At 43.5% G+C, this 21299-nt stretch overlaps 4 protein-coding genes across 4 annotated transcripts; all 4 read left to right on the forward strand.

Annotated features, from left to right (window-relative positions):
• The first annotated feature begins 449 nt into the window (after positions 1–449).
• Positions 450–1434, forward strand: LOC141022550 (uncharacterized). Its single transcript, XM_073498811.1, has 2 exons — positions 450–789; positions 968–1434. The coding sequence occupies exons 1-2, from the start codon at positions 450–452 to the stop codon at positions 1432–1434; spliced, it is 807 nt and encodes a 268-aa protein (XP_073354912.1).
• Positions 1435–5006: 3572 nt separating this feature from the next.
• LOC109736380 (WPP domain-associated protein) lies at positions 5007–9199 on the forward strand. Its single transcript, XM_045228338.2, has 5 exons — positions 5007–5534; positions 6273–7651; positions 7888–8014; positions 8369–8470; positions 8595–9199. The coding sequence occupies exons 1-5, from the start codon at positions 5508–5510 to the stop codon at positions 8673–8675; spliced, it is 1716 nt and encodes a 571-aa protein (XP_045084273.1). The 5' UTR covers positions 5007–5507; the 3' UTR covers positions 8676–9199.
• A 338-nt stretch (positions 9200–9537) lies between these two features.
• Positions 9538–10999, forward strand: LOC109736387 (uncharacterized). Its single transcript, XM_020295609.4, has 3 exons — positions 9538–9887; positions 10316–10550; positions 10667–10999. The coding sequence occupies exons 1-3, from the start codon at positions 9756–9758 to the stop codon at positions 10675–10677; spliced, it is 378 nt and encodes a 125-aa protein (XP_020151198.1). The 5' UTR covers positions 9538–9755; the 3' UTR covers positions 10678–10999.
• Positions 11000–16280: 5281 nt separating this feature from the next.
• LOC109736379 (protoporphyrinogen oxidase, chloroplastic) lies at positions 16281–20430 on the forward strand. Its single transcript, XM_020295601.4, has 9 exons — positions 16281–16765; positions 16862–17047; positions 17135–17219; positions 17309–17456; positions 17535–17615; positions 18038–18209; positions 19294–19453; positions 19567–19670; positions 19925–20430. Exons 1-9 carry the CDS (start codon positions 16406–16408, stop codon positions 20222–20224), a joined length of 1596 nt encoding a protein of 531 aa, XP_020151190.1. The 5' UTR covers positions 16281–16405; the 3' UTR covers positions 20225–20430.
• Positions 20431–21299: the final 869 nt, after the last annotated feature.

The following is a 21299-nucleotide window of genomic DNA, read 5'->3' on the forward strand; positions in this document are numbered from 1 at the left end:
TCGCCGCCATAGCCGGTGGTAGAGGGGATACGACCGCCGCTGATGTACCACGGCGGCCACGGCAACTTCCGATGAGTGCTCCAGAGCGGCCAGTAGTCGGCTGCCAACCACCCCTGCTGCATCGAGGTGATCTCGCGGCCCCTTTGCCACCACGACCGCAAGGTGTTCGACACTTTGCCCACAAAGGTATGGACAGTGGAGATGAATTTTTCTTCCACCACTTCATTTATTCATCGGACGATTCGTCGTCGGATGATTAAGATCTTGTGGTGGCTGCACTGGTCGTTCACGACCACATTGAACGACAACTTCCTCGGTACAGGGGGTCACTCCCTGGCCGTGCTCCCAACCTGAACCGCAACAGGGAGAGAGGCCATGCCCTGCTCTATGCCGATTACTTTGCGAACACCCCGCTCTTCAAGCCAGATAAATTTCGTCGCCGTTTTCGTATGGCAAGGCATCTGTTCAATCGTATCCGAGAGGGAGTGGTTGCTCATGACCCATACTTCGAGTGCAAGACGGATGCCCTTGGCAAGCTTGGATTCTCCTCTTACCAGAAATGCACCGCGGTAATCCGCATGCTTGCATATGGAATTTCAGGTGATCCGGTGGATGAGTATGTGCGTATGAGTGAGACCACATGTCTAATGTCACTGTACAAGTTCTGCCAGGCCGTGGTGGCAGTGTTTGGCCCTGAGTACTTGAGGCAGCCAACTGTCGCCGATACAGAGAGATTGTTGGCGACCAACGCAGCTAGAGGCTATCCAGGCATGCTTGGCAGCATAGATTGTATGCACTGGGAGTGGAAGAACTGTCCATTTGCTTGGCAGGGCCAGTACAAGGGGCATGTCAAAGCGTGCACTATCATATTAGAAGCGGTGGCTTCGCAGGATCTTTGGATATGACATTCTTTCTTCGGCATGGCAGGTTCTCACAATGATATCAACGTGTTGCAGGCGTTCTCCAGTCTTCGCAAGGCTCGTAGAAGGCCACTCCCCACCTGTCAACTTTGAGATCAATGGCCACCAGTACAACAAGGGATACTATCTAGCTGATGGTATATATCCTCGGTGGTCAACTTTTGTGAAGACAATCTCGAACCCCCAAGGTGAGAAGAGAAAGAGATTTGCCCAAATGCAAGAGAGTGCTAGAAATGATGTGGAACGTGCTTTTGGTGTGCTTCAATCCCGATGGGGTATCGTTCGAAACCCTGCACTGTCATGGGATGAAGGGAAGCTTTGGGAGGTGATAACTGCTTGTGTGATCATGCACAACATGATCGTCGAGGACGAGCGTGATGACAGGATCTTCGACCAAGGATTTGATTATCAAGGTGAAAATGTTGAGCCCCTGCACCAAGAACCGGCCACGTTTGAACAGTTTGTCCAATTTCATCGTGAACTGCATGATTGGCACTCGCATTTGGATCTTTAAAATGACTTGGTTGAGCACGCGTGGAGTCACATTGGCAACCAATAGATGTATTGGTTCATTATGTTCATTCAAGACAATTTCGATTTGGTTGTAAAACTATTTTATTAGAGACAATTTCGATTGGGTTGTAAAACTATTTTTATTTTCAGACAATTAATATTTAGACGCGCAAACTTGTTTTTATATGAATATATGAGCATTTTTTACCGTGGCGGACAGGATGGGGCCAAAGGATGTGGTCGCGCGATGGGCGCACGGCCACCGCATTTCAAGACAGGCCCGGACACGACCCCATTGCCCTGCCCAAACGGACTGAATCCGGATAAAGCGGACGTCCGTTTGGGGTCGCACGGTAGAGTTGGCCTAAAAGAAAACCCCAACACTGTATCGAAAGGATGAGGGAGTGGTGCCAAAGGATCTGATCGATCTGATGCCAGAAAGAGTGGATGAACATATGAACAATACCCTCATAAAACAGGTCACGGAAGAAGAGGTGAGTGACGCTCTATTCCAGATCGGTCCACTCAAGGCACCGGGGCCGGACGGCTTTCCGGCGAGGTTTTTTCAAAGGAATTGGGGTGTGATGAAAGAAGAGGTGACCAAGGCTGTGATAATGTTCTTTGAGGACGGCATCATGCCCGAAGGAATAAATGAGACTGTCATAGTCTTAATCCCCAAAGGTAACAACCCACAGAGCATAAAGGACTATCGACCCATAAGCCTTTGCAATGTCATATATAAGGTCATTTCGAAGATCATGGTGAATCGGCTTAGGCCTTTCCTGGATGAAATTATTTCAGAATCTCAAAGTGCCTTTATACCAGGAAGATTGATCACGGATAATGCAATCATTGCCTTTGAGTGTTTCCACAAGATTCAGCATAGCAGAAATCCAAGAGACACATACTGTGCTTACAAATTGGACTTGGCAAACGAATATGATCGTGTCGATTGGGGATTCTTGGAAGGCACCCTTCAGAAGCTACGTTTCCATCAAAAGTGGATCTCATGGGTTATGACTTGCGTAAAGACAGTTAGATTTTCTGTGAAATGCAATGGAGAACTTCTCGAGGCTTTCTCCCCATCTAGAGGATTAAGGCAAGGGGATCCGCTTAGTCCTTACCTTTTCCTCTTTGTGGCAGATGCGCTAGCTTGTGCACTGAATAAAGAGATTGCAGAAGGTGGCATCTCAGCGCTGAAGATTGCCCGGGGGAGCCCGGGCATTGCGAATCTGCTATTCGCGGATGATAGCCTCCTATTTTTCAAAGCCTCATCGGACCAAGCAGTAAAGATCAAAGAGACCCTCAACTTATTCCAGAAAAGTTCGGGACAATTGCTTAGCCAGAACAAATGTTCGCTCTTATTCAGTAGTGTTGTCCTACACAAACTAGAGAGGAAATTAAAGGAATTCTAGGTGTGGAGTCAACAACTTTTGAAAGCAAGTATCTAGGATTGCCTACACCTGAAGGGAGAATGAAGAATGAGCATTTTCAGCCCATCATGGACAGATTCGGTAAAAGGTGCAATGACTGGAACGAAAGATTCATGTCACAGGCAGTAAAAGAGGTGCATGTCAAGTCGGTGGTTCAGGCCTTGCCAACTCATGTCATGGGAGTATTCAAGCTGCACCAAAGTTTCTGTGACAAGTATGAGAAGATTATCAGAGACTTCTGGTGGGGTGACAAAGATGACCGCCGGAAAGTACATTGGATGTCATGGGAGAACATGACAAAACCAAAGAGGGATGGGGGCATTGGATTTAGGGATATGCACCTATTTAATCAATCCTTGTTGGCAAGGCAAGCGTGGCGGTTAATTCAGAACCCAAATAGCCTTTGCGCAAGGGTTCTTAAGTCAAAATACTACCCTCATGGTAATCTCCTAGACAAGGTTTTTTCCTCGGATGCTTCACCCGTGTGGAGAGGAATCGAGTTTGGCTTGGAACTCTTAAAGAAAGGGTTGGTTTGGAGAGTGGGAAATGGAAAAAACATTCAGATTCAAAGGGATCCATGGATCCCGAGAAAGAATGGACTACATGCTGCAAAGTTCACTCGGAGTTCAAGGCTTAGATGGGTGAACCAACTTATGATGCAGGGTACAAAAGAGTGGAATACGGCGCTAATCAAACAGATTTTTCACTCCTTCGACGCCGAAGAGATATGCAAAATTAAAATCCCGGAGTGTGATGCACAGGACTGTGTGGCGTGGCATTATGAAAAGTCAGGAGCTTTCACTGTTAGGAGTGCTTATAAACTCGCAGATTCTTTGAAAAGAAATTCCAAAGCAGCAGCATCGAGTTCTTCCAATGAAGTGGGAGACCGAAGCATATGGGATTTGATCTGGAAAGCAAGCATCCCTGAGAAAATAAAGATTTTCGGATGGCGGGTCGCTACCAACTCCTTAGCAACAAAACACAATGTCTTCAGGCGTACTATTGCTCTTGACAACACATGTGAGATCTGTGGAAATGGGAGGGAGGATGAGCACCACGCGGTGATTGCCTGCACAAGGAGCAGGGCACTCAGACAGGCGCTGAGAGAAACATGGGGTCTGCCGAAGGAAGAGAGCTTTAGTTACACGGGAGAGGACTGGTTACAGCTGCTGCTTGGATCACAACCTGAGAACACCAGGAACAGAATCATGTTGCTACTCTGGCAAGCATGGCATCTCAGGAATAATGTGGTACATGGTGATGGAAGAGATACTGTCCTGGGATCAACGCGTTTCCTGCTGAGGTACGAGGAGGAGCTAGAAGAAGCTATGCAAATGCAGGGCTCGAGACTGAACAAGGGAACAGGATGACACTTGATGTTGAGCAAGACAGCAACACACAACCAGATGCAAAGCAGTGGAATGCGCCGGATACAGGGGTAGTCAAGATTAGATTAATACTGACGCGTCCTTTCTCATGGGATCTGGGGAAAGCTGGGCAGGTGCTGTTGCTAGAGACTGGCACGGATCGGTTATCATATCTGTCGGACGCCATATCGGCAGCTGCTCTAGCGTGGAGGAAGCTGAGGCTGCGGCTGCGCTGATAGGACTGACGGAATTAAGGAAAATATACAGGGGGCATACTGCGCTGGAATTGGACTGCGCTGACCTGGTGAAAAACCTGTCCATGCAAAACCAAAACCGGTCGAAGTGTTTTCCCTGGATAGCGGACATTAAGGCTTGCCTGAACGATTTCTTGGATCACACCATAATACATACGGGAAGGAAGCAGAATACGCTAGCTCATGAACTGGCAGCTGAAGCGAGAAGGGCAGAGGATTTTCTGCTGTTTGCAAAGGTTCCCAGTAGACTGCACCAGATCATGGTGTCAGAATGTAACCTAACCACTGAGTAATTCACTCGTGGTCCTCAAAAAAAAACATGTGCTGATGCTGCCAGTCTACTGGCGTAGTAGGAGGAGCACAGTGTAAAAATAGTCCACATCAAAGGGCAAGTGAGGTGTCGCGAATCTCAAGGCAACGAACGGAGCGGGCGACCCGTGAGTGAGCCAGCGACCGCCAACGACCCCCTCGTTCCTCGTTTTGGTCGTGATGAGGCATCCAACCGCCCTCCGACAAACCACCCCGCGCTGTCACGGAACCCCCGCCCTCGCTGTCAACGTCGCCGCTCGCCCCCTTCTCCCCGCTCCCTGACCGGCTGACCCGGCTTGAGCGTGCGTGTGGCCACTGGCAACCACGACCAGCGGAGCGGAGCCAGCAACCGCCGCCGCATCATCCTCCCCGTCCCGGACGCTCCTCCAGCAGTTTCCTTCCTGCTCATTTTTTCTTCTTCCTCTCGTTCTTTCCAACTGGCAAGCAACCGCCCCTCTCCCCACCAACGAGCGAGCGCCGAGCGAGACGGGACAGCCAGAGCGAAAGCAGCCGCCTTTGCTGCAAAAGTGCGCCGCGCACTGCTGTATCCCTCTCCGCCTCTCTCTCATCGCGCCTCCCTCTCTGCTGCTTCCCCCCGCACTCTTTTCGTATTGGTTTCCCGCCCCCGAAGCCCCGGCGAAATTTGAGAGGCGGCACCGCTTCTCGTCCTCGGCGGCGCCGAGGCGGACGGCTGGGTCTGGCTCCGCGGACATGGCGCCGGCGCCGGCGGCCGAACCCGTGAGTTCCTCACACCACCCCTCCTTTTTCTTCTTCTTCTTCTTCGGTTTATTTATTTATTCCCTTCAATGTTTCTCCCCCTTCCGAGAAACAGCAGCCGCCATTCTTGGTCGGTCAACTGGCTTCAATTCATTTCACTTCTTCGCTGCTCCTTGTTTCATTCAATTCAATCAATTAATAAATGAGCACTTAGTCTGTGGGTAGGGCAATTGACTGCTTCATGGCGTGGATAGATAGATATATACAGACTCCACACATAATCCTGTTGCAATCTTGTATACTAACGTGTAGCTTAAAAAAACAGAGAGGGGAAACAAAAAAAAATTCCAGCAATCCAAGCAGTCTGACTTCAAAACCAGTGATCCAAACAGTTTGGCCCCAAATATTCGTCACCCCAACACAGCCTCTGCTTCTCAACTGCCTGCCCGGTAACTGCTGTCGACTATGGAAGGTTGATGCGCTGCATTTTGCTTTGCTTGGCAGGCAGTTGCCACTGCCACTATATCTGTGATTTGTTTGCCTTGCTTGGCAGGCAGTTGCCACTGGCCCACTAACACTATGTCCTCGGTTCCTTTATTACTAATAATTCGAATAAAAACTTTAATATTTGATTATCATCTTTGCTAATTTTAATAATGATCCGACCTTTCGTAGACTTAACAAATTCCATGGCTTTGTCATTGTAATAATCCCATATTTGGGAGTAACAGCTTCTATGGTTTTCTTATCTTTCTGCAGTTAGAGTATGATCTGCAGAGAGAGCTCTCGGACATCATGATCCAGGGCTACATTTGTGGTCTGCGACGAGAGTTTGAGATGAAGCTATGTGAGAACCACAACTGTATCAGCACACTGAGCAAGAGCTGCAGGGAAAACCTTTCCGAGATCGCCGCGCTACGAGACGAGCTTACCTGTATCCTGACCGCTGTGGCAGCTTCAGAGTCCAGCGTACTCCCTCCCCACAGCAGTCTCGAGAAAGCAGAGGAGACGAACTCTCTGGAGATGAAAGATGACAATGACATCCCGGACTTTTCGCTCCTGAAGCACCTGCGGGGCGAAGAGATCACGGCTTTTCTGAAGTCTGAATGGCTCAAGTTGAGAAGGCAGCACGAGTACGAGCTGCATCAGACGACTGAAGAGCTGTTCAGGCTGAAAAGGCATTTTGCAAAGGATGGAGCCGTGCTGCCTTTTAGGAAAGAGAGAGAGCTTGAGTTCATCAAATCAAAGCTGCTTCAGACTATCTCCAAAATGGATGGAATTATCTCGAGGAAAGAGGGCTCTGGTTTTGATCGCAATGAGGATGATGAGCTATGCAGATTGAAGGACAGGATTGGTTCTCTGCTCGACGAAAATGAGCATCTCCGAGGTTTGCTGTCTGACAGAAGAAAGGAAGCTAAGCAGCTCTCTGCACAAGTAGTCGATGCGCAGACCGATGTCGCACGCCACTCACTGTCCGAGTCAAAACTCAGTGATGAGCTTCAAGATCTGAAGATTGAGAGCCACTTGAAAGAGCTATTGGAACTGTCTATATTAAGAGAAGTTTTTGGCAGTTATGAAAATCAGATTGATGATCACAACCAGGAGGAGTGCTTCCTCAGAGAGTTGCTTCTGGAGAAAGAAGAGCGGTTACTTACCATGTCTGGGGATAAACGTAAGCTCAAGTATGAAAATGAGCAGCTTGTATCTATGGTAGGATCAAAACTGGTTCAGCATCATGAGGAATTCGACTTGGTTAACGATGAGCTTACGATGTTCAGGGAGAAAGTGTGCGAGCAAGAGCTGCTGATCTTGGAGTTCAAAGGCGAGTCGAGTTCAATGAAGAGCTGTCTGGATGAGGCCATCCAGCAAATCCATGTGTGCAAGCAAGAGATAGTTGGGCTGACTGAAAGCTTAGCTTCCATGTCTGTTGCTTTGGAGGAAGCAAAAGAGCAAAATGCTTCACTTGACGCGACTGTCCGGGAAATGAAGAGAACATCAGTGCCGTGCACAGATGGTCATATAGGAGATGATGCAGGCCCCCTAGAGCAATTCACCCTTGTTAGCATGGAGAAACTATCTAAAGCATACAGTGATTTCGAAAGCAGATTAGCGCAAAGTATGAAACAAAATGATATAAGGTGCACAGATTTGTTAACACTCATTCCGCCCCCCCCCCCCCCCCCCCCTTTTTTTATGTTGATGTTTATTTAATTAAAATCGCACCTGCTCAGCAAGCTCACTTCACCAGAGTATGCAGACCTATTCTAAACATCTGCATGTTACTGTTCAAAAATAAAATATATGCATGTTACTGAAGAGGACTGTCTATTTCATATTTCCTAATGCACTGGCCATTTTTTATAATTTGGTGCAGGTTGACTAGAATAATTCGTCAGTTCAACCCACTGGTGCAGCAAGTTGCTGTACTAAAGAAGAAGGAATTCTGGTATAAACAAATACTCGAGATTAAATGCTCGAATCTCGAAAAAGCAGAAGCTGAGGTTAGCCTTCTTTGCGTCGCTTCATTTTGCTTTTCGATTGGTTTGAGTTCTAAGGTGACGTGTTCAACAAAATTCCAAGTAATTTTCGAAGTTGGGACTTATGTAGAGGAAGAATGGTATCTCAAGATTCTAAAGTAAAAATAGGAAAGAATGCCTAATGGTTAATTACATATACATTTCTCTTAGAGAAACACATGATGCTTGTTTTGCAGTCCACCCAAATAAAAACGTGGTTCTGGAATCTAGACAAGATGGAGTGAATTTTTAAATCCAAATGGGACTCCTCCATTTGTTAACTATCCATTTTATGTAGGTGGTGATATAATTCATAATTCTTTTCCTAATGTGATTCAGGTTGATGTACTTGGCGATGAGGTCGAGACCCTCTTAAAGGTTCTTGGTAAAATCTATATAGCACTTGACCATTACTCTCCTGTCCTGAAGCACTACCCTGGGGTAAGAGCATTACTGCATAAATATCCATGGAACTAGTCCTGCACTTTTTTTTATAATAATATGGACATGCAGCTTTTAGCGTGAAGGTTCTACAATTCATAATCGTTTTCCGCAATTCTCGCAGGTGACCGAGATTCTGAATGTAGCTCATAAGGTGTTGAAAGGAGAAAGTATTGAGCAATACAACACTTTGTTAAAACATTAACAGCACTTGAATACGTTTGACTTGGACAGATCCTGAGAATAGCAAGTTTTTGCAGTGACTTACAGGAGGAAAACAAGATGTTAACTAATAAACATAGTTGCAGTCAAAGTAGTAGACAGCATTATTCGATTGCTAGTGTGACCAGGGTGATCTCTTTTCTTAGGCTTCATTTGTATCATATCAGTGTGCAGTTTGTAGTTGTCGATAAAATCCGTAGGGTTCGCTTGTGTTCATTATAGCTTTCAGGTTGGATTGTACCATTTCTCTGTTTTCTGAGAAAATCGGGTGATTGTTTCTCTGCTTGCAGCAAGGCAGCTTGTTATAGTCCCAGCTTTACTCTCAGTGAATGTGTATAAGTCAGTCCTAGTTTGTATCGTATTGACTGCGTTTATGCATCTGTAAGTTGTAACTAGTGCAATTTTCTTCAGGGCTACTAGTGCAGTTTTCTGCAGTCCATTTTTGTGAACTGGAAAGAAGTATGAATTGCAGTAGTGCCAACCTGTTAATGGAAGCATTTGGACAAATTTGTCTCATCATCTCAATGGGGATGATATGTAAACTCATGATGGATTCATGGCATGAATATAAATCCACCGCAAATAAACTTATAAATAATCCAGCCAACAAAAATATATTAAAATAAAAATATTAATGTAATTTGACAGACTTGTATTGGTACCATTGGTGCATCAAGAAAAGAAAAACCTCTGGCCCCATGAGGCCATGACCCCATATTCGCTTTGAAAGTCAAAAGGGTGAGGTGCCTACAAAGTACACACAAGACTTGCACCGATTATTAGTCAGAGAGGTCTTTATTTTTTATCGCGACAAGATTACGAAACTTAATCGCCAACGCGCAAAACGTTAGCTAGGATTAGTCAATAGACGATTGCACACCACATGGTTTAAACTATTTCTGGATTTGTGAGGCGACATCAGGATCCAGGTCACCATGGTTCGCGGGTCAACTCTTCTTCGTTCCCGGACGCCATTACAGGGTAAAATCCTGTGAATCAGGACAATTAATTAGGCTATAAGTACCCCAAGTACTGCTAGTGTCTTGGGTTTGTCCTGAGGAAGATGACTGACCTTGCGGCGCCGATGAATATGAATATGAAGAGGAAGGGTGTTGAGGTGGTGGCCAGCCATGGATTCTCCATCTTCCTTGATCCTAAGAGGATCAAACTAGAGCTGCTGCCTCCATATGGTATGGTAAGTAGTATCCTCCGCATAGCATACAATTTTGTTTCATGAGTTCTAGCTAGATTGGTACTCCCTCTGTAAAGGAATATAAGAGCGTTTAGATCACTAATTCTTTACGGAGGGAGTAGTAAAGAAACATAGTTCGTTTATTATGCCAAGTTAGGAACTGGCAGTAATTGACCTGGATAGTTAGCAGGTAATTAGCAGTGGTAGTACCATATCAGATCTAAGACGATCCTAAGAACTTCTTGGCCTTATTGGATCAGTACACCCAATGGTCAATTAAGTCATCCACAGGATCACAGTGAAAGCATCCGGCGATCCACATGGCAAACATACCAAGATTAACTCGATTCATTTCATGATACATAAGCTTATTGTGTTAACTCGGTCCACTTCATGTGATAAGCTTGCATTAACTCAACTCAATTCATTAGGATGGCATGATTCTGGACATGATGGAAGATGACGAACCACCGGCACGTGCTCTAACTCCTACTGCTAGTGCACCAACCATGGTCCATGAGAAGGTGAACATTGTATCTGGGGGCAAATCTTCAGAGCCACCATTCAAGTTCAGTGAAGAACAGGACACTGCTGCAGCGACACCGATGGACGTCGAGGCAGAAGCCCAACAACACCAGCCATGCCGGAATGCTCCTTTCTTTTCGGGTTAGTGACAATCATCTCAATTGTTAACATTTTCATGGAAAATAGAAAGACGCTAGCATGCGAGATGAAAGATCTTTTTATAGCCATGTGAATTCTGAATATCCTACCGCTTGCAGGTTTCTTCTGATTTCCCGAGTGGCACTCTACTGAATATAGTGGTGTAAGCGTGTGGCCAGCATATAGATTGAACATATCTGTTTCATGCAGTGTATTGCTAATCTTTAGTACCACCTGGACTAGTAAATGTTGTTAATCTACCTTTTTGAACTCTTAAATGTTACTCCCTCCGTCCCATAATGTAAGACGTTTTTTCCACTAGTATAGTGTCAAAAAATATCTTACATTGTGAGACGGAGGGAGTATTAATCTATGGGTCCCTCTAGGGCTCATCTAGATGAGCACTTAGTGTTCAAGTAAGATGACATCATTAATGTTTTGTCATGTTCCCCCTCCGCCTGTCCTTTGTTTTTTGTGGCTGTTTTTTCTGCTTCTGTCGATATGTTGGGTGTTCCAATTGTGCTGTGTTTTTTTTTGTCTTTGCTTGTACTGTTGTTTGTCCCTTGGCAATTTGGGTTGGGCTGACACAAAGAAACACAAGAAAAATACATAGGGGCAAAAATCTCGAAAAGTGCAAGCAGAGGCTGAGCTCCATAGAGCTCTTTATTAGTTTTCAGAGGAAATACTTTTTCCACACCTCAAAAAAATCTGAAAAAATATACATGTAGACATATCGTTGTAGTATACATGTATAGAATTTCATGAACATCTATATTCATATGTGATGTACACAAAATAGACAAATACACATATTAAAATGGGCCTTTTCTTTGTTGTATTTGGGCAAGATATTTGTCTTGTGTAGCATGCAAATAATAAAATTAGTTGATGAAATTTTATTAAAAAATGATACTTGAAGAATATACATATGTATTTGTAGAAAAAAATTGACATTATGAAACTTTTAAATACATTTTGATTTTTTTTAAAACGAGCTCCATGGAGCTTGGTCTTTGCTCTCCAAAAAACTTGACTTTTGTGTGAAGTGCGCACACATGTGTTGCTTCTTGCTTGTCAAGCAGGCCAACCATGTAGCAAAAATGAGGGAAAAGTAAAAAATGTAAGGAATTTTAAAAAGGTGAAAAGAAATCAGAAATAAAGAGAGAAGAAATTGTGGTTACTATTGAAGAATGTACTGCTGGTAGTTTTTTTCCAACAAAAAGTAGCGAAGAATGTACATTTCCAGCGCACACGTGAAACATTTTTTTAGTACACTTTGAACATTTTTCAAATACATGGTATACATGTTTTGAATGCTTTTTCGAATACATGGTAACATTTTCCAAATAAACATTGTATTTTTTTTAATGGTAGTAAACATTTTTTAAAACTACACAACTATTTTTTATATTGTATAAACATTTCTTAAATTTCCATAGATATTTTGTGGAAAAACTTGAATATTCCTTTATAATGCCACCTACATTTTTTAATGGAAAGAAACATTTTGAACCTTTTGTTTAACATAGTACAGATGCAAATGCTCATGCACTCACTCCTATGAACACGCGCGCACACACACGCTATCCCTATGAATACCTCCGAGAGACTGAGCATGCGTATCATCTTAAGATTGACGAAGTCTCTACGGACGACTTCGTGGTCGACGGGAACGTCTCCTCCCACTGGACACACATAGCCAGAAGGCCTGTAATAAATCCAGGAAAATGCGCGCACTAATGCCAACTCTAGAACTTGAACCCTCGTGCGATGGGGATATCACTGTCCACCGAATCATTCACCACAAGTTGGTTCGCATTCAAATTACGGAAACGTTTTTTACATTGAACCCTGCTGGGACGGGGATAACATTTTTTTTGAACCTACAAGAAGTTTTTTTTTACATTGTATAAATATTCTCTAAAACAATATGAACATTTTTTTGAATCGCCAAATTTTCTTTAAAATGCCATAAATTTTTCGATGGTACAAAACATATTTTAACATTCCGAAACATTTTTTTACATTGTATACACCATTTTCTAAAAATGCCACAAATACATTTTGAAACTTGTGAACATTTTATAAAATGTAACGTACATTTTTTGAATGTAAAAAATTATTTTTAAATTATTATAAATTTTTGTACATTTTATAAATATTTTTATATGTCATATACCTTTTTAAACACGTGATATTTTTTAAAGGTCACAAACATTTTTCGTATAACATTTTTCTATACACATCTTAACATTTTTCAATTGCATGATTATTTTTTAAAATTTATTTAAAGTATTTACTGTAATACATATATATATATATATATCTAGAATATCTTTAAATATAAATAAAACTATAAATAAAAAAGGAAAAAAGTGTGAATAAAAAATGAAAAAGAAGAACGTGACATTAGATGGCATGCGGTTACTGGGTCGGCCGAACGAGTGCTCACTGCAGGTGAGCCTTGGTAGGACTCGCAGCGGGTGGCACATAGCTGCGTCCCCTTCAGATGGCTGATTAATTCGGAATCGTGGTACCCCTTGCAAAGGTTACTCCCACCTTCTCAGGCACTAATAAACGTTTGCGTGCAGGGAGGCTTTAGCTCTTGCAGAGGATCTAGGTGACAAACATGATGATTGCCTCGGATTGCAAAGGAGTGGTTCTGGATATAAACGAAGGAACAGGAGGTCCGCATTCAGCTATAGTACATGAAATAATGCATTGGAGAAGCAATTTCGATTCGGTTGCTTTTGTTTTTTAGCGTAGAAATCACAATTTCGAGGCTCATAATCTCGCCAAGTTCGCTTGTAACTTAGGGGTAGGTCGGCATGTTTGGCTGGGAGTCCTCCATGACCAGCTTCGTGTACCTATGAACATTGCTATTATATAATAAAGTGGCGAGATTTCTCAAAAAAAAAACCTTTTCAAGCACTAATAATTAACGCGTTGTGCCACTTGTCACAACTTGGGAGTTTTCTTTTTTGTAGATTCATTTCTTCAAAATGTTTTATATTTTGAAGTGTGCATCCAAATCTCGAACATTTGTACGGTTGGATTTTTCGCATCGAGATCTTCGAAACTAGATCCCATATTAGTAGGTTTTGACGAATTTTTTTATCACGCAAAAATGGAAAACCAAAAGAAAAAGAACCGGAGCCAGAAACACGTTTTTTCTTGTTTCACCTTGTTTTCCTGTGGGAACGCCCAGCACATGACATATTGTGCTTCTCGCGAAAGCAAATTTGTGCCTCCACGAAAGCACATCTGTTGCGTTTTTTTCTTTCCGAGAAGTATAGATGTGTTCTTCCTCAAAGCAAATTTGTGCTTCTGGTGAAAGTAAAAAAAACGTTTTTCCCTTTTCGAAAAGCACAATTGTGCTTCTCGCAAGCAAATCCATGCCTCCAATGAAAAGTAAATTTGTGCTTCTCGTTGAAGCAAAAAAAATGCGTACTTTTCTGTGCCTCCACGAAAGCATATATGAGTTTCTCGTGGAAGCATAAAAACTTTTTTCTAATTTGGTTTTCTCAAAATCCTAAGGAAAACTGAAACCCTGAAAAACACGGAAAAAAACTCATCTCAAATCCAAAAACACGTATAGAAAAATAAATAAAAAGTCCCGAGGGAACGCCCAACACGTGACACATGGCGGCGGCTAGACGCATCACTTGGCGCGCTCTCAGCCCACAAAAGGGATGCTTGCTAGGCTCCGCAAGGGGTACCCCTTGACTAGTTGCTCTCTGATTAAGTGGAGATGATAATCGCGAGTTGCAGCGAGAAATGGATGTAGTTATTTCTGTGAGATTTGGCTGTTTGAAACTTTAGTATTTGGATTAGCAATATAAGAATTAAAACAAAGTAGATATTATTATATAGTTGTAAAACTTTTTATTTCTTTATTAAAAGTAACATACCTGGTGCAAGTTACGGTGGCCCTTTTCCCATGCATGATGGTATGGTAGTTGGCATAGTTGCATGTTGTAAGAATTAAATGTAGTGGGGACATGTATGATGACATAATGATTTGGCATAGTTGTAGATAATTGGATTACGGACGATCAATTATATTTGTAGGGTATGTCTAGGGCACATCTAGATGTGCCTTAGTTATTGTACATATAAGTGACTCAGTCAAACAAAGAAAACAAAAGAAAATGACAACAGAAAATGCCCGCATGAATCTTCACATAAAATTAATGATATAGGACTTAGATGTGCAAAATATACCTCTTATGTGCGAAATTATAGAAGATCCCTTTAAGATCAAACAATTTGATCGAATTGAGTATGACTAATATGCGTGATAGCATCTACTATACCAGGAATATTAATGAACCCCGTTCTTGCAATTGATCAGGATACCCTCTTTTAGCTGCTAGGTCTGTTTTTTAGTTTAAGATCCCTCTTACTAACTGGAATAAAATTGACGGGTTAATGTGAGCTTATCCATGCGGTTAGGCACTCTTCAAATAGGAATTCATTTTTGAACTGGCTTTCGTGCTTTGGTGAGTCGTCTGAGATCTCTTCAATGAGCTATGTTGTGTTGAGGAGATATCTATATAATCCGATTTATTGCATAAGACCCATGATAGCAATAGAACGAGAAAGTATACAGTGATGTGCAAAACTTAGAGCACATCTACATGTGTTTTTGCAAAACTGATCTTTTTGTACTCCGAAATACTTGGCGGAGATATAGGATTCTTTTTTTTTAGGGGTTGATATAGGATTTCTAAGAGAAACGACGAAATCACTATTGCAAAGATCATTCCAATTCTCCTGGTTACGACAAGTGGCGCACATGCAGCGCGCCACTTGTCGCAACATGGGAGTTTTCCCTTTTTTCGTAGATCCGTTTATTCAAAACGTTTTCTCAAACCGTGCGTCCAAATCTCGAACCGCTTCCACCGTTGGATCCCTCGCGTCGAGATCTTCAAAACTAGATCCCATGTTGGTAGGTTTTGACGAACGTTTTTTTCACGAAAAAAAACGAACGAAAAACCGAACCGGGAGCATGGGTTTTTCCCTTTCCAAAAGAGGCATGTCTGTGCCCCTCACGAAATCACAACCGTGCCTCTCACGGAAGCAAAACCGTGACTCTTGCGGAAGGAAAAAAAAAGAAAATGCACTTTTTTGTTTTCGAGGAGGCACGGCCGTGACTCTTGTGAAAGCACAACCGTGCCTCTTGTGGAAGCAAAACAGTGACTCTCGCGAAAGGGAAAAAACAAAAAACGCGTTTTTTTTTCTCTTTCTGAGAGGCACGGCCGTGACTCTCGCGAAAGCACAACCGTGACTATCGCGAAAGAAAAAAAACAGAAAACACTTTTTTTTCCATTTCCGAGAGGCACGGCCGTGACTCTCGCGAAAGCACAACCGTGCCTCTCGCGGAAGCAAAACCGTGACTCTCGCGAAAGAAAAAAAAACAAAAAACACGTTTTTTCCGTTTCTAAGAGGCACGGCCGTGACTCTCGCGAAAGAAAAAAAGCACGCTTTTTCGCATAAAATTTTTTTTTAAAATTTTTTTTATTGGAATGCTAAGGAAAACCGGTGGAAAACCAAAACGTCGAAAAAACCCGTTTAAAAAGCCAAAACGCGTGCTGAAAAATAAAATAAAAAACAAAATCCGGAGAGAGTGCCCAAAACGCGACACGTGGTCAATGACTAAGAGCGCGCCAAGTGGCGCTGATTGTTGCGAGGCTCCCAAAGGAGCGCGTTAACTAGTTGCTCTCGAGAAACGAGCCATTCTATCCATCTACAGTGGGCCGTTCCAACTTCGAAAGCCCAAAGCAACAAACCAACACAGCCGCAACCTGATCGCGTTATCCACCCCGCCGCACTGACATTCGCCCCGAGCGACAGAAATGGTCGGCGCAACCATGGCCACCGCCACCGTCACGGCCGCGTCGCCGCTCCGCGGCAGGGTCACCGGGCGTCCACGCCGCGTCCGCCCGCGTTGCGCGGCCGCGAGCGGCGCGACCGAGACTCCCGCGGCGCCCGGTGTGCGGCTGTCCGCGGACTGCGTCATTGTGGGCGCCGGCATCAGCGGCCTCTGCACCGCGCAGGCGCTGGCCACCCGATACGGCGTCGGCGACCTGCTCATCACGGAGGCCCGCGACCGCCCGGGCGGCAACATCACCACCGTCGAGCGCCCCGACGAGGGGTACCTGTGGGAGGAGGGGCCCAACAGCTTCCAGCCCTCCGACCCGGTGCTCACCATGGCCGTACGCTTCTTGCTCGCCTCTCCGATCGTGATTGTTCGAGACATTCGTGTGCAGAATGATGTAAGCGCTTCATGGACGGATTGGTTGGTTGGGCAGGTGGACAGCGGGCTCAAGGATGACTTGGTGTTCGGGGACCCCAACGCGCCCCGGTTCGTGCTGTGGGAGGGGAAGCTGAGGCCGGTGCCGTCCAAGCCAGGCGACCTGCCTTTCTTCAGCCTCATGAGCATTCCCGGGAAGCTCAGGGCCGGCCTTGGCGCCCTCGGCATTCGCCCACCTCCTCCAGTGTGTGCTGCATTCTTGATTCTTTTCTGAATTTGTTGCTTTGCCGTCAGCATTGATGGGCCTGAGCGTCTCCGGCGAAGGTTTCAGGGGCGCGAGGAGTCGGTGGAGGAGTTTGTGCGCCGCAACCTCGGCGCCGAGGTCTTTGAGCGCCTCATCGAGCCTTTCTGCTCAGGTATTCCCTTATTATAATGAGCAATGTCTTCTTGTTGCGTGCAACGACTGTGATAGCTAGGAATGTAACATTTCGATATTAACATTAAGGTGTATATGCTGGTGATCCTTCGAAGCTCAGTATGAAGGCTGCATTTGGGAAGGTCTGGAGGTTGGAGGAGATTGGAGGTAGTATTATTGGTGGAACCATCAAGGCAATTCAGGATAAAGGGAAGAACCCCAAACCGCCAAGGGATCCGTAAGTGAAGACCAAACTTTTTTTTTTATTTGGTCAGTTAACTGTTCCGTTGTACTAACCTGTTTTCACCACTTTTAGCCGACTTCCGGCACCAAAGGGACAGACGGTGGCATCTTTCAGGAAGGGTCTAGCCATGCTCCCGAATGCTATCGCATCTAGGTTTGTTATCGTTTCTTTGTGCAATTATGAATTTCTGTTATTACCAATACAAGTTGTTTGGTGTTTCGGTGTGGACCTTGTGCCGTTGTACGTAGACATGATCATGAACCAGCAATGATGTAATCCTAGGGAGTCAATTGCAAGAAACCACCACATTTGTGGCTAGGTTTGCAGAAAACCACCAACTCGTTAATCCGTTGCAAAAAACACCCCCTCCGTTGCAAAAAACACCCCCCTCCGTTGCAAACCACCAACTCGTTAATCCGTTGCAAAAAACCACCACATTTGTGGCTAGGTTTGCAACGGATTAACGAGTTGGTGGTTTTCTGCAAACCTAGCCACAAATGTGGTGGTTTCTTGCAATTGACTCAATCCTAGGCGTCACTTAACCATGTTCTGTTCTGTATTTCCTTCTTTTCCAGGTTGGGTAGTAAAGTCAAGCTGTCATGGAAGCTTACGAGCATTACAAAGGCGGACAACCAAGGATATGTATTAGGTTATGAAACACCAGAGGGACTTGTTTCAGTGCAGGCTAAAAGTGTTATCATGACCATCCCGTCATATGTTGCTAGTGATATCTTGCGCCCACTTTCAGTAAGTGCTTCTATTATTAAAATTCATGTTTTTAAAATACAATGGGCCATTACTACTATTACTCTTAACTTTCTGGGATCCTCCCTATTTGTTTTCTAGGAAACATGAAATGTTGCACTAGTGCACTTCCACTAAATAGACTTGCCAAAAAATATGACTGCATCTTAACAACCATTTCCTGTAATCTTAGTGTAACGCATTATTGCGATTTTATGCAGGAAGTTATGGTTTTTCAGATTATAATTATAGCAGGATTGCATTGATCAACCTCGTCAAACTATTCGCTAATTCACAAGTCGTACTATATCTTCAACAACCAAACTCTATGTTTTCAAAGAACTAAATTTACAATAATTATATGTTCTGAAAGTTGTATCTGGTTTTGACAAAATGAGACAAGACATCAGTATGCGTCATACTACATATTAAAAGAAGATTTTTAGTAGAAAACAAATTTTGATCCAGAAATGGAAAATATAAAGCCCACAGGACCCAAATTCCTCAGCATATTAGAAGCCTCAGCATTAAGCACAAATAAGACTAACAGCATCCACTTCATTGGTAGGAGGATGCCTTAATGTTTTGTTTCTCCTTTCACTTTGCTATCTTAATTGAACCTGACAAGCCACTCCATGCTGTTCTTAATGCATGTCTTACAAGGTGCACTAATTACTTTAGGTGATATTTGCTATTTTCCCTACACACCAGATAGCTTGCCCTATCATGTATGTTTTTATGGCCATCTTTTCTACTTGGCATGGAACAGGCTTATTTCTTCCGGGACAGAACAGTTCCGAACTTTCTACATGAAGTTAACTAGTCTCCCGCAAAAAAAAAGTAGTTGGCAAAATTTTTCTGGTGGGTGCTTATTCCTAACTTTCTAAATTTGTTACACACTAAACGGAATCTGTTCCACTAGCTGCCTGTCAGGGCGTTTCAAGCCTAGTTCGACGTACCATTTGGCGAACATATATGTCTAACCCATAGTTTGCAGTTGCAAGCAGTAACTTTCTTTCACATTTCTTAGGTTTTCTAAAGTAGTCTAACCATACTTCCTCCTGTGTTCATTGAACCCCTTCTGCAGATTGATGCAGCAGATGCACTCTCAAAATTCTATTATCCGCCAGTTGCTGCTGTAACTGTTTCATATCCAAAAGAAGCTATTAGAAAAGAATGCTTAATTGATGGGGAGCTCCAGGGTTTCGGCCAGTTGCATCCACGTAGCCAAGGAGTCGAGACTTTAGGTATGTCAATCGGGAATAGATTCTTAGCTTCAAACAACTACGAACATTACTCTTGCTTCTTTGTTTGCATTTATCTTGTCAGTGATTACTAATTAGTTGTGTTTTTTATCTAGGGACAATATATAGCTCTTCTCTCTTTCCTAATCGTGCTCCTGCTGGAAGAGTGTTACTTCTGAACTATATCGGGGGTTCTACAAATACAGGGATCGTCTCCAAGGTTCTCTCAACCTGCCTGATCCTTGTGTCATTTTCTTATTACATGATATATTTTTGCAGTATTCATTTTGTGTTGATCACCTATGTCTTCCTTTGGGATTAATGTAAACAATTTGACTGCATTTCTCACCATCAGCTGCAATTATGAAATTATGATAGATGTGAACCACCTGTTAGGTGCTACATTCAGTCGTGATGGTATTGTTAGATTGCTTGTTACTGATCGTATTTCTGCTGATCCTATTTTATTTGCAGACTGAGAGCGATTTAGTAGAAGCCGTGGATAGTGACCTCAGAAAAATGTTGATAAATCCTAGAGCAGCAGACCCTTTAGCATTAGGGGTTCGAGTGTGGCCACAAGCAATACCACAGTTTTTGATTGGGCACCTTGATCGCCTTGCTGCTGCAAAATCTGCACTGGGCCGAGGCGGCTATGACGGGTTGTTCCTAGGAGGAAACTACGTCGCAGGAGTTGCCTTGGGCCGATGCATCGAGGGTGCGTACGAGAGTGCCTCACAAGTATCTGACTTCTTGACCAAGTATGCCTACAAGTGATGGAAGTAGTGCATCTCTTCATTTTGTTGCATATATGAGGTGAGGCTAGGATTGGTAAAACATCATGAGATTCTGTAGTGTTTCTTTAATTGAAAAAACAAATTTTAGTGATGCAGTATGTGCTCTTTCCTGTAGTTCGAGCATGTACATCGGTATGGGATAAAGTAGAATAAGCTATTCTGCAAAAGCAGTGATTTCTTTGTGAAGATTTTGTTGTATGCTAAGTAGTACTCCCTCTGAAAAGAAATATAAGAGCGTTTAGATCACTAAAAGTAGTGATCTAAACGCTCTTATATTTGTTTTCAGAGGGAGTAGACCGCTTCAATGTGCTGAGCAACAATTTCCGCGGGATTTACATAGCGCCATCGATTTCTTTGATTAAACTTCGACAACAAATTTCACCGACAAGATTTACTTTTTTTATAAATTATATTGTTTGAAACTAAAATTTACTACGAATTGAATGGGATTTTTTTTACATGTAATCCCTGTTTTGTTGATCAAATTCATGGTCAAAGTTGAGCCTCGAAATACGCGTGCGCCATGTAAATATGGACCAAGGGAGCATATACAAATAATCCTGAGTGAATTTCTTACCACTGTTGATGGAAGCATATACCAAGGTTACAACTTGACTATTACTGTCTCATTCTGTTGAAACTAGGGATTCAAATCCCAGTTCAAAAAATTATTGTTTGTCAAGTTAGTCATGGTGACCACCCCGAGCCACAGGGGCGCGGAGTCATTGGAGTTGTCACACCCCTGAGAGTGAAGATTTTCGATAGTAGCCCGAAGAATTTGACAACAGTTGAATGGACATACCAAATTGACCAATACCTCTTCACATTATGAAGATCGTGTGGCCCAAGTTCAAGTGATAGGTGGCCATCACTTTTCGCGCACAACGTTGTCAACTCTATCTCTGAAGCTATCGTTTTTACCACTTGCTTTCTTCCATTTATGTTTGACTATGTCGCCTACGCTGAGTTATAAAGCCAGGAATGTAATTAGTGAGATCCATCCAGCACTTTACCTTGATACAAGAAACCTAGCGTTGTTAGTTGGCTAGGCGTCT

Source organism: Aegilops tauschii, chromosome 5, assembly GCF_002575655.3.
Source record: "Aegilops tauschii subsp. strangulata cultivar AL8/78 chromosome 5, Aet v6.0, whole genome shotgun sequence".
NCBI classification, from domain to species: domain Eukaryota; kingdom Viridiplantae; phylum Streptophyta; class Magnoliopsida; order Poales; family Poaceae; genus Aegilops; species Aegilops tauschii.

Bases quoted from the DNA above. Each gene is read 5' to 3' on its own strand.
- LOC141022550 (XM_073498811.1), top strand. From the start codon at position 450: ATGGCAAGGCATCTGTTCAATCGTATCCGAGAGGGAGTGGTTGCTCAT. The intron at 790-967 runs GTATGCACTGGG...GGCGTTCTCCAG, and splicing joins CATGCTTGGCAGCATAGATT to TCTTCGCAAGGCTCGTAGAA.
- LOC109736380 (XM_045228338.2), top strand. From the start codon at position 5,508: ATGGCGCCGGCGCCGGCGGCCGAACCC. The intron at 8,015-8,368 runs GTTAGCCTTCTT...AATGTGATTCAG, and splicing joins TCGAAAAAGCAGAAGCTGAG to GTTGATGTACTTGGCGATGA. The intron at 8,471-8,594 runs GTAAGAGCATTA...CAATTCTCGCAG, and splicing joins TCCTGAAGCACTACCCTGGG to GTGACCGAGATTCTGAATGT.
- LOC109736387 (XM_020295609.4), top strand. From the start codon at position 9,756: ATGACTGACCTTGCGGCGCCGATGAATATGAATATGAAGAGGAAGGGT. The intron at 9,888-10,315 runs GTAAGTAGTATC...TCAATTCATTAG, and splicing joins TGCTGCCTCCATATGGTATG to GATGGCATGATTCTGGACAT.
- LOC109736379 (XM_020295601.4), top strand. From the start codon at position 16,406: ATGGTCGGCGCAACCATGGCCACCGCCACCGTCACGGCCGCGTCGCCG. The intron at 17,220-17,308 runs GTATTCCCTTAT...ATTAACATTAAG, and splicing joins CATCGAGCCTTTCTGCTCAG to GTGTATATGCTGGTGATCCT. The intron at 17,616-18,037 runs GTTTGTTATCGT...CTTCTTTTCCAG, and splicing joins CCGAATGCTATCGCATCTAG to GTTGGGTAGTAAAGTCAAGC.